The 12,418-nt window shown below is 36.0% G+C and overlaps 1 protein-coding gene across 4 annotated transcripts in view; it reads right to left on the bottom strand.

Moving 5' to 3' along the window:
- Window positions 1-1,208: 1,208 nt before the first annotated feature.
- The window catches only part of wdr7 (WD repeat domain 7), a 99,717-nt gene continuing 88,507 nt past the window's right edge, over window positions 1,209-12,418 (bottom strand). For 3 of the 4 annotated variants that reach the window (XM_073871619.1, XM_073871620.1, XM_073871621.1), the window contains 6 exons: window positions 10,565-10,682; window positions 8,254-8,406; window positions 8,090-8,172; window positions 7,486-7,585; window positions 2,298-2,402; window positions 1,209-1,875 (listed from right to left, as the gene is read on the bottom strand). In XM_073871619.1, coding sequence (XP_073727720.1) covers window positions 1,672-1,875; window positions 2,298-2,402; window positions 7,486-7,585; window positions 8,090-8,172; window positions 8,254-8,406; window positions 10,565-10,682 — 763 coding nt within the window. In that variant the 3' untranslated portion in view covers window positions 1,209-1,671. The remainder of the gene's footprint in view (window positions 1,876-2,297; window positions 2,403-7,485; window positions 7,586-8,089; window positions 8,173-8,253; window positions 8,407-10,564; window positions 10,683-12,418) is intronic. The other variant, XM_073871622.1, reaches the window with a different exon arrangement.

Genomic DNA, 12,418 nt, shown 5'->3' with positions numbered 1-12,418 from the left:
CCAGACTATTAATGTATTACAGTAACTACAATCAGATTCATTCATCTTAACCGTCGGCTTCATTTCCTTTAACTATAATATTATTTCTATTGGTACCTAATTTCTTTGTGAGATTCATTATTTTACAGCGCTTTTATAAACATCAAATACTGCGGTAAAATCTCAGATTGAGAGTTTTGTTTATGTACATTACTAACAGTAAATGATGCCGTGCAGAGTTTGTGTTTGTTACTGCAGATATTTCAGTACCTATAAGATCTTACTAACCCACAACACACACAAACAGACAAAAACACACTGAAATATTTCACAACTACACAACAAGCTAAAATAAAACTTGCTCTTATGATACATTACGATATGATTCTAGTCATCCAGTGTGAACATCGATTCTTTCATTATAAATAACATCAAAATTAAATCTTTGTGTCGACAGTGAGACGTACACTAGAAAAAAATGACTTTCTTACTTAGTATTTCTGTCTTGCCATCAGAACAAATATATTAAAATTAACTTAAATCAAGATTTTTACTCTTGATGCGCACAATGACCTAAGAAAATAAGTCTAGTTTTTAGACAAAAATATACAATCCAAGTGAATCTGTGCCTAAAAGAAGCAAAACAAATCTTGAAAAAAAACCACTTTTTTCTTAAACACTTAATTGAAAAAGTTTTAAACATAAATTCACTTATACTTTTACTTCAGTAAAAATATGTAAAAATTCTCAAATTAAGATGCTCCTTCCCGATGAGCAAAACAACCCAAGAAAACAAGTCTAGTTTCTAGACCAAAATTATCAAATTTAGGTGATTTTGTGCATAAAACAAGCAAAAAAAATCTGCCAATGGGGTAAGCAAATTTTTCTTGATTTCAGTGTTTAAAATTTTTTTTGCTTACCCCATTGGCAGATCTTTCCGCCTGTTCCACGCACAAAATCTCCCAAATTTGATACTCTTGGTCCAAAAACTAGACTTATTTTCTTAGTTCATTTTGCACATCAAGAAAAAGCATCCTAATCTAAGAATTTCTTCATATTTTTACTGAAAACAAGACAAAAATACTAAGAAAATTTTCTTGAAAATCATTTTTTGCTGTGTATAAAATATAAGTGAATTTATGTTTAAAACTTTTTTCAAGAAAAAATAGTAAATTTTTTTCAAGACCTGCCCCGCCTCTTTCAGGCACAGATTCAATCAAATGTTATATTTTTGTCTAAAAACCAGACCCACCTTCTTATTTCATTCTGCTCATGAAGAAAAAACATCCTAATTTAAGAATTTTAGATATTTGTACTGAAAACAAGACCAAAATACTAAGTAAGAAAGTCATTTTTGCATTGTACCGCTCCACCTGCATGTGTTTCTCTATATCTGCATGTTTGTTTGTGTGCAATTAGGACACAAATAAAGTTTGGTGGACAAACCTGGTTTAGGAGAGGAAACAATAAGTAAATAAAATATCAAACTCTGTTGCATCCATCTATAAACCCAGTATGACCTTCAAACATAAAACGAGGTTTTTAATAAACAAAAATAATAAACAAGGTTCAAACTGTTGTCTCATCTTTATAAAAAAAAACGTTAAATAAAAACAGGAATGTAAATGAACACCGACAGGTGTAAAGAGTGTAAACGCAGTGAAAAACAGCTCAGCTCAGAAGCTTGACCTCTTAAACCATAAAGCGATGCTCCTTGCCGTCGTGAGCCATGACGATGACGTTACGATTGGAGGTCCAGATCAGTCGGGCGAGTTTGAGGGCGTTTTGAGATCCGGGAGACGCGGGCTGCACTGGAGGAACCTGATAGGTTTTGATACAGCGGAGCTGAGGAGCAGAATTCAACATCCCAATACTGCCCAACAGAGATGTGTTCATCTGAAACAGAACGCAAATATTCAGGAAGTTATATTTGTGCCAATCAATCTAAAAACAGACACACACACACACATCTTTTAACAGATATAACACAAGCTGTACTGCTCCAGAGAGGGAAGATCTTCTGCAGACGCCCCGCCGCCCTCAACCCAGCCTGGGCAACAGTGAGGCGGCAGCACCGGACGCCTGCGGACCCTGGAGGATTCTTGAATTCATTAGTACACACACACACACACACACACACACACGACCTGGTTTAGCTTTACAGTAATGATCCCATTAGTCTGAAAACATTCTTACACACACAGGAAGACGAGTCGACTGAACAGCGTTTCTCCAAGATCCTCTAAGATATGGTGATGTTTACTAAATGACAGACAAATGTGCTCTTTAAGTGCTGATCAGAGGTCAGTGGTCTTTACCTGCCAGAAGGAGATGTGGCTGTCAGCATTGGAGTAAGTTGCCAGGTAACGCCCGTCTGGAGCGAAGGAAACGGCTGTAATCGGCCCTTTGTGTCCGTGAATATGCTGCAGGATGAAAACGGATGGATGTTTAACATTTACAACACACAATATTCAGAACAACACACAAAATATATCGTAATAAATGATTATTAATAAAACGACACATCTAGAACTTCTTCAACAGAGAAGATGTGATGGAGGACTTTGCCCACATCAGCACCACAGACTCTGTGTGTCAGTATGTCACCATTGTGTGTCTGTTGATGTGTTGTGTTATCTGCTGGTGTGTGCTTTAGTGAAATCACGAGTTAATGTGCGTTTGATCCGATCACATTTCTCTGACAGGAAAGCAACACAGCTGCAGTAACACAATAATGTGTCATGAGAAAACCTCCCATCTGCCCTCATCATCACAGAGAGATTCGATTAACAACAGACCTCAAAACAAAATCAATCTCTTACAATTAAACATCATAAATCCACACACACACACACACGCACGCACACACACACACACACACACACACACACACACACACACACACACACACACACACACAAGTGTTTTTAATGAAAACACTGAAATAATGCAGGCCGTCTGTAGATATTGACCTGTCACATCCCAAACGCTCAACAAAAACTACAGCAGACAGAGAAATAAATAAACACACCAGATTCTGTCGAAATATAAACAATTTATGACTTTCAGTGAGAGTTTATGAAGAAACTATCTGAAAATATTTGAGATACGTTGATGTTATTAGACAACAGTTATTAGATAAGATTGCCATGTTGTAAAATGTTTTGTATGCCTTCTTAAAAATAAAAACACTGGATTGCAAAAAATAAATCGCATGAAGAAATAAAAGTGTGAGAGATTTGATCAGTGTGATTGATGTAAGTCAGGTCTGTTTATTAAAATGTGACGTGATGATGCTGTGATATTCTGCTCGCTGGGATTTTTCATCAGTTTTGATCCATCAGGTAAATGTCATCTGATCATTACTGTAACATCACATCTCTCCTCCACATCACATGATCTGAGGATTCAACATGTGTGTAACACAAACACTGATGTTTAAAACTGTGTGTGTGTGTGTTTGTGTGTGAGGGTAAAGGTTTAAATGGTCATGTAAAGGTAAAAATCATGACAGTGACTAAACGACATAGGGACTCATTAAAAGCATCTCTGTCTTACTGTCTGTCTCTCTCTCTCTCTCTCTCTCTCTCTCTCTCTCTCTCTCTCTCTAGAAAAACACTAAGGTTTTTTGTGATTGTTGCAGGCAAAAATCCTTAATCTTGCGGCACGTTTTCTTAAAAAAATGCAATGGAATATGCAAGATATTTATGCAATTTTATGCAATGAAATTGCGGGAACTTGCAAAAACTGTTTGCAGCTTTTGCAGCTTTTCATTGATGTTCATGTCGCGTAATTACGTCACTTCCTAACATTCCCACGACAACAAGGGACATGGCTGCGCATGTGTGAAGTAAATGCAACAACTTTTCAACTTTCTGCTAAGATATATATGACTTTTTGCTACGAAAATGCAGGGACACACAAAAGTGTGGCGTATTTAAAAAATGCGGCCCCCGCATAAATATGCGGACTATGCATTGATTCATGTGATCGCATAATCGCGTTTTTTCTGGAGGGAATGGTAAACGCGTTAACATAAATTCATTTTAATGTCACTGATTTCATTAACGTGCGATTAACGCAATGCATAATTTCTGTTTGAACCTTGGCCTAGCACATTGTTGGATCAATTAAGACGCAGCCATATGCTGCATTCACACCAGCCGCGGTAGAGGCTTCAAGCGCGAGTGATGTTAAGTCAATGTAAAGACGCGTTGACGCGTGTCTGGAGGTCTCGCGCCACGAATGGGGGTTTTAACATTGTAGACGTGATTCCGCCTCATTCTTGCGAATGACACGAATTTAGTGTTGCCGCGGGAAACGCGCGAGTTGAAAAATCTGAACTTTGGCGGAAAAACAAGTTAACCAATCAGGAGCTTGCTCTAGTAGTGACGTGATTACAGGAAGCAAGCGGAGTGGCAGAAGCCCCTCCCATGACGCGAATTTCCACGTGAATGTCTCGATGAATAGAATTTCACGCGCGGCTTTCACGCACAAATGAAGCGAGTACACTCAAAATGTTCAAGCTTCTAACTACGTGCGGTAGACACACATTTAACGCCTGAAATGCATCGGTGTGAACCCACAGTTAGACAGTAAATAGTAATCAAATGTCAAATGATCTTAATTTGTCTATTTTCCGAGAGGTGTGCTCTATTAAATGTTAAATTTTACAAAGGATGCATTTCCATCCACTTGCGCATCTGAGATTTTGGTTTGGGTTTTAAAACCTGCAGGAAATAGAAAATAAAGTGCAGGACCTGATTAATGTTAAAAGAGTTATTAAGAGAGATAAGACTCGAAAAAGATCTTCCTCACGCTGACTGACACATCTGAAGCATACACACAGGATTAGGATTCGTGTGACCCTGATATATACACATCTACACAGAATTACAGTTTAAAAACTATCTGTTTTGACAAGAATTCATGCAGATATGAGCTGTTATGTCTGAATGTTTGGTTAACTGTTGGGGATCTGATGTGTAAGATTATATTAGATCCTTACATTACAGTAGATCTTAAAGCTGTCTGTCTCAATGTCAATCAAATAATAAAACAAAGGAAAAAAAATTAACATCGTTTGTCCAAATCTATAAGTTTTACAGTGATTTTAAGATATGTGGCGATTTTGTATTTGAACCTTAACAAATCTTTAACTGAATTTTTTTTTTAATTAACTTTGCTGACTCACGAATAAAACATGCATATTTGTCCACACCAATGTTGATTAGAGCATTAAAAACTTGAAAAGTGTTCAATTAACGTAAATATAGAATAGATAAAAAAGTGTGATCAATCTAGATTAAATATTTTAATTAATTGCAACCCATTCTCACCAAAAAGCGTACAAATGACACGCAGTGTGATTATCGTGCAATAGATATGCCAGTCCTTCCCATTCACTTATATGGCGAATCGTTTCGTGTCGTTTTATTTATTGTTTTCTCATTTTTTTACAATTGTCGCTTGAGTTTAGGGTTAAAACAACTTTTTGTTATATAAAAATGACATCCTAACCCAAACCCCATCTCTAACCCCAACTCCAAGCGACCATGGCTTAAATATAGACAAAAACATAGAGAAACCTGTATATTAAATAACCTGCTTAAACAAATCTGAAATCTAACCCTAAACCCAAGAGAAAATGGTTTAAAAAACAGAAAACAAATGAGAAAACAATAAATAGAACGACGCAAAACGATGCCCCATATAAGTGAATGGGAAGGACTGATGTATCATATGCACGGAAAAGCGGAATTTGGCGTATCCATCGCACGATAATCACACTGCGTGTCATTTGTACGCATCTTGGTGAGAATGGGTAGTTAATTGACAGCCCTAGTATTACCGCGTTATTTGTTAATTACCGTTTAACCGTGCCAGTGTCACAGCTATGAAACCCCTTTCCAGCATCAACCAATTTAGGCAATAACGAGAGACAAACACATTCATTCATGTCTGCTGTCATGTGTTTGTGATGAATTTAAATCCAAAAATGTTGACATTTAGGGAAATCTAGTTGTACTGATACATGTTTACGTAACATTTCTTTAGACAGATCCATCTCTTCGCTTCATTTTCCATTAAATGATTTGATCTGATGAGTTTAAAGCTTTGTTTGTTTCTTCTGTGAGCGCAGTTTTACTCCTAGGTCATAAAGTTCACCTGATTTCTCACCACATACTGTATGCAGACAGATGACTTGATGATTTTTCCTGTGTTTATATAAAAATCTGATTTACTCACTTGTGTTTTATCTAAACTAGATTAACATTTATCTCAGCACCCCAAATGTGCCATGATTAATGTTAATGGTATTTATTTGATGTTTATGCCAACAAAAGTGCACTTACACAAAAAATCTATTTTAAATTTGGTTTGCATCAGTACTTTTTTTACATTTCTAGAAATTGTTCACAAAACAATGATAATATTGATAACCGTGGTCACTATAACCATTAAGACATATTTTTGACCCTAGCCCGTAAACCCAGTCATAGGTCGCATGGGTATATTTTTTCATACATTTTTATGACACAATTAGGATATTAAATAAAGATCATGTTACATGATAAATTTCATATCGAAAAAATATTTAAAAAAATGTATTTATCATTAGTAATATGTGTTGCTAAAGACTTCATTTGACAACTTTAAAGGTGACTTTCCCAATATTTTAATTTTTGAACCCTCAGATTTTCAAATAGTTGTATATCGGCCAAATATTGTCCTATCCTAACAAACCATACACCAATGGAAAGCTTATTTTCAGCTTAAGTATATGAAATGACTGTTTTCAGATCAATGTTTGTGGCACACATCTTACAGTATGTTCAGTGATCAGTTGTCTGTGTGGCCAGAGCATTATGGGATGTGCATATGATCTGATGGTTAGTGTCCCCAGACAGCGATTTCACAGAGATTTGATCTTGAGAACTGTAAACAGTCTAAAATCAATCGTTCAATCAATTCAGCCGAGAGCTGAAACTAACTGTCTGACACGCACACACGTGATTGTGCGGTACAGTACACACATGCAGACACAAACACGCACATGCATGTATACACACACACACACACATTAGCAGCAAGTCAGTTTAAGATGATAAGGTTTGTTTATGAAGATGAAATTAAACAATAAATGTCCATGAAACAAACCTGTGTGGGATTGTGTGTACTGTATGTCTCTTATCAACTCAAACCAGAAGGATCTTGTGTATTTTGTGTACAGTTGTGTATCATTAAAGGATTACTGCAAACACATACACACACACATTTACAGACCAATGGGCATGACAGCAAGACCCCATCATGTGACCCCAGCTGTGACATCACAGTCACCGGAGTACCTCACTCATGACACAGGATTGGATCGATCTCTCAGCTATCCCATCATGCATCACTGCACGATCACACCTGGCCTGTGCTGACCAATGAACGCCATCCCACAACACCCAACACAAACAGAGAAAGAAAGAAAGAAAAAGAGAGAGAGCGAATCACCTGACACTTTCCAGTCCGGACGTCGTAAAGAGCGACGGATCCCTGACGCGCTCCAACAGCGATACGATAACTGCGATCGCAATAAGCCACCATGTAAAACCTGCAGAGAGAGAGAGAGAGAAAGAGAGAGAGAGAGAGAAAGAAAGAGAGAGAATATACTGTCTTACTGCATATTTAAAAGCATGGGTTTTCCAATCACAGGTGAAGTACATACTTTCAGTGAATAAAAGTATGCAAATTAGGGTTTAGCCCATGTAACCGCTCTAATCCATCAAACAGACATCAATGGCTGTCACCTGTGGTTTGACCTCTGACCTCTCCGGATCAATAAACCTCAGGCTGTTTGATCAGTCATCAGTTTTAGAAGTTAATAAAGGACCAATAAGTGCTTGTTAGTAACCAGGAATTTACTCTACATGAAAGTACGAATGACTCTTTATTAAAAATAAAAGGAAAAGTTGATGAACAGATGTTAAGATGGCATCATATCTTCTTTTAAAATCAAATGGAGGGTCAGAAGTGGTTCTTATACGAGTCGAGGTTTTATTTAGAGCTTAAGAGAAATGAAATGTTATGAAGACGAGATGTAATGTAAGAGATTTACCTGCAGATGGCTGGAAAACACTCCAGCAGCCCTTTCTTCTTCAGGAGAGATCCTTCAATACAATATGTGATGATGTCCATCACCTACAACACAGTCAACACAAACCTCCTTCATTCTCTGTGTGTGTGTGTGTTTGTGTAGATGTGTGATTGTGTTTTTTGTACCTCCACCAGCAGGTCCACCACATCTGACGGCATCTTCTCAATGAGAATCTCGATCACTCGCAGGATCTCGTTTTTGGCTCGTGCGAGAGTCGTAGTGTGAACGTTCTGCTGCGACTGAGAACCCTGAGACTGCATCGCTGTGTGTCTGTGAACCTACACACACACACACACACAAACAACACACAAATACACAACATGTTATCTATGTCAATGACTCACTGTGACTCTGATAGAGAGAAACAGATCACGACGCAAAGAGAGACAGCTAATGTGAAGACTAAAGTTACACTCAAGAAATGAGAAATTTTGTGTAATTGTGTATTCAGATGTGTGTGTGTTCTGATGTATAAGTGAATCTTTGTGTATGAGCACATCTGAGACTGGGCCTTTGGATGATATGTATCTCTCTGTGTGTGTGTGTGTGTGTGTGTGTGTGTGTGTGTGTGTGTGTGTGTGTGTGTGTGTGTGTGTGTCTGAAAGAGTATATGTTAGAACTGTATATTTTTGTGTATCTGTGTTTTTGTTTATATGTGTATATTTTTGTGTATCGCTCCGTGTGTAAATGTCATCATGTTTATATTGTCATGTATCTGTGTGTGTATGTGTTAGGATTAAATTTTTTGTGGATCTGTGTTTGTGTGTGTATTTAAGAATTTTATATTTTTTTGTGTATCTGTGTTTTTGTTTATATGTGTATATTTTTGTGTATCTCTGTGTGTGTAAATGTCATCATGTTTATATTGTCATGTATCTGTGTGTGTATGTGTTAGGATTAAATTTTTGTGGATCTGTGTTTGTGTGTGTATTTAAGAATTTTATATTTTTGTGTATCTGTGTTTTTTATTATTTGTGTATCTCTGTGTGTGTAAATGTCATCATGTTTATATTGTCATGTATCTGTGTGTGTATGTGTTAGGATAAATAGTTTTTGTGGATCTGTGTTTGTGTGTGTTTTTAAGAATTTTATGTTTTTGTGTATCTGTGTTTTTGTTTTTTTGTGTATATATTTGTGTATCTCTGTGTGTGTAAATGTCATCATGTTTATATTGTCATGTATCTGTGTGTGTATGTGTTAGGATAAAATTTTTTGTGGATCTGTGTTTGTGTGTGTATTTAAGAATTTTATATTTTTGTGTATCTGTGTTTTTGTTTATATGTGTATATTTTTGTGTATCTCTGTGTGTGTAAATGTCATCATGTTTATATTGTCATGTATCTGTGTGTGTATGTGTTAGGATTAAAAAATTTTGTGGATCTGTGTTTGTGTGTGTTAAAATTTTATATTTTTGTAGATCTGTGTGTGTCTTTGTGTGTATGTCACCATGTTTATATTGTCATGTATCTGTCTTTGTATGTGTATATTTTTGTAGATTTGTGTGTGTGTGCGTGCGTGCGTGTGCATGCGTGCATATGTGTGTATTTGTGGATCTGTGTGTGTATATTTGTGTGGATTGGTAAGTGTGTATATATAATTTTTTTATCAGTGTGTATGTGTGTATGTTAGAAATTTATGTTTTTGTAGATCTGTGTGCGTGTATTTTTGTAGACCTGTGTGTATGTGTGTGTATATTTTTGTGGATCTGTGTGTGTATATTTCTGTGTGTGTGTGTGTGTGTGTGTGTGTGTGTGTGTTTGTGTTTATTTTAGAATTGTATACTTTTGTGGATCGGTGTGTGTGTGTGTATATGTTTGTGGATTTGTGTGTGTGTGTGTATTTTTGTGGATCTGTGTGTGTATATGTATATTTTGTGGATCAGTGTTTGCGTGTGTGTGTATTTTTGTGGATTTCTGTGTGTGTTTGTATGTTTGTGGATTTCTGTGTGTGTGTATGGTTGAATTGTATACTTTTGTGGATCTGTGTGTTTGTGTATTTTTGTGTATCTGTGTGTGCGAGAATGTTTATATATGTGTAAGTGTGTTCACTTGTATATCTTTGTGTTTCTGTGTGTGTGAGCATGTTTATATACGTGTGTGTGTGTTCATGTGTATATGTGTGTGTGAGCATGTTTATATATGTGTAAGTGTGTTCGCGTGTATATTTTTTGTATCTGTGTGCATGTTTATATATGTATGTGTATATATTTTTGGTGATATGTGTGTATATGTGCGTATGTTACCATGTTTATATTTTATGCATCTGTGTGTGTGAGTATATCTTAGCATGTGTATATTTTTATCTATCTATGTGTGAGTATGTGTTTATAAATTTGTGTGTGTGCGAGTGTATATTTTTGTGTATCTGTGTGCATGTTTATATATGTGTGTGTGTGTGTGTGTGTGTGTGTGTGTGTGTGTGTGTGTGTCTGTGAACCTCTCTTGCTATAGTAGTAATGAAGGCAGGAGGTCGAGCGGTGGCGATCAGCGAGAGGGCGTGACGAGCCGATCGGGCGGAATCAGCGGCAGGACTCAGAGGCAAACCCATTGAAATGCTAAACACCCAAATATAGAGTCAAACCATTAGACACACATTATAACGCTCGGGTCAATAGAGTCACTCATACACATCACAGAACACACACACACACACATCTACATCTGTAAGAGACCACGTTAACAAATCACCCCATGTGTGTGTTTGTGTGAATATGCATCAGGACACACAGAGAGACTCACGCATGACAGCGTGTGATCAAAGCGTGTGCTGTGACTTTCATTCTCTCTGTAACACGCGTAGCTAAAACACGCTAACATGTGACCGAGCTGAAACCCTGCTGACCCCCACATCAGAAGAGAGGGGGGAATAAACCTGACAGATCTTTACATCTCTCATCATAGTGTCATTTCATTTCTTAGAAAAGAGTTTTGCTTAAATGTGAAAACTTTTTTACATCTGAACTATGAATGCAAAGAAAAAAATAACATTAACCAATAATATTATCAATTCATTCAGTCCAGATCTATTTAACAAAAAATAATGTGTATTATCAATTCATTCAGTCCAGATCTATTTAACAAAAAATAACGTGATTCATATAGACGTGAATATACATCATCTATAATGAGCATTTTATAATCACACAGAGCATAAAGTAAAACTAATTAGTTAAGTATTATTAAAGGCAAAAGTAATTCAGCACAAAAATCATATTTTTATTTGACCACTGAAGATTAAAGTCTTAGGGCCAGACTTTACTAACAACTACCGCTATCGCAAATCATAATTTTGTCATTAAATAACGACTGTCGGGATTTACTAAAGACGCACAGCGGATGATTAGCGCTGAAAAGGTTTGGTCTAGTTATTTTAGAGACTGATCTTATTGCATGTGCATTTCTAGGAGTTTCCCTTTCAGAAGCAAAATTGAAATTGATTTAAATGATTCACGAAACGTGATTTTATAATGTTTGTGCGTGTGATATTACTGGTATATGCGCAATTATTTAATGCTGAAAAATGCATGTCTTAAATCATTTTGCAAATGGCTGCAGTTTTTGCTTAAAAGAAAAGCATTGCATAGATCCAGAGTTGTATAGTACTTGAGTACTTTTTATTTTTTAAGTATTAGTGTTTTTCTTTGAAAAACCAACATTCCAAAACATATTATCATAATTTTTACTCCACTACATTTCATAATTTCAAGTTTTTGGTTTATATTTAATATTTAAGTACATTAAACATCTAGTAATTTTTTGTACTTTTACTTAAGTAAAAAAAAAATTTGTACTTTTACTCAAGAAAGTAAAAGTACACAATTTTTATGTAATTAGGCATTAAATCAATTTTAATATGCAATATATAATGAATACACAGTATGATTTTATGCTTTAGAATGTAGTGAAAATTTTTTAGTAAAGAAAAGTACATTTTTTCCCAAGACAAACACTCTGATAAAGCATAGATGCTTGGAAAATGTAACTAAAATACTTAAGTATTATACACCTCTGCATAGATCAGAGAGCGTATGGTACAAGGCAGAGGATATTTTCCATATGTAACAGTTTATTTGGAATGTCAGAGGAACATATTATTTAAAAATATAGTTTGCCTGCCAAGCCGCTTTTTATTTGTCGGATGAAATGAAAGAGGAGTCACTAGGAGAAGACACACAACATCAAGTATTTTTTTTTACTATAACTTGTAAACCTTTATTTTTGTCCTCCAGTTCATTTCAGTGTACTATGGATTTGTTATCAGGGATTTTCACCCTGCGTTTTTAGCTGCGCT

Source organism: Misgurnus anguillicaudatus, chromosome 9, assembly GCF_027580225.2.
Source record: "Misgurnus anguillicaudatus chromosome 9, ASM2758022v2, whole genome shotgun sequence".
NCBI classification, from domain to species: Eukaryota; Metazoa; Chordata; class Actinopteri; order Cypriniformes; family Cobitidae; genus Misgurnus; species Misgurnus anguillicaudatus.
Note: the sequence above shows the minus strand (reverse complement) of the source record. Positions and strands in the feature narration are given on the sequence as shown.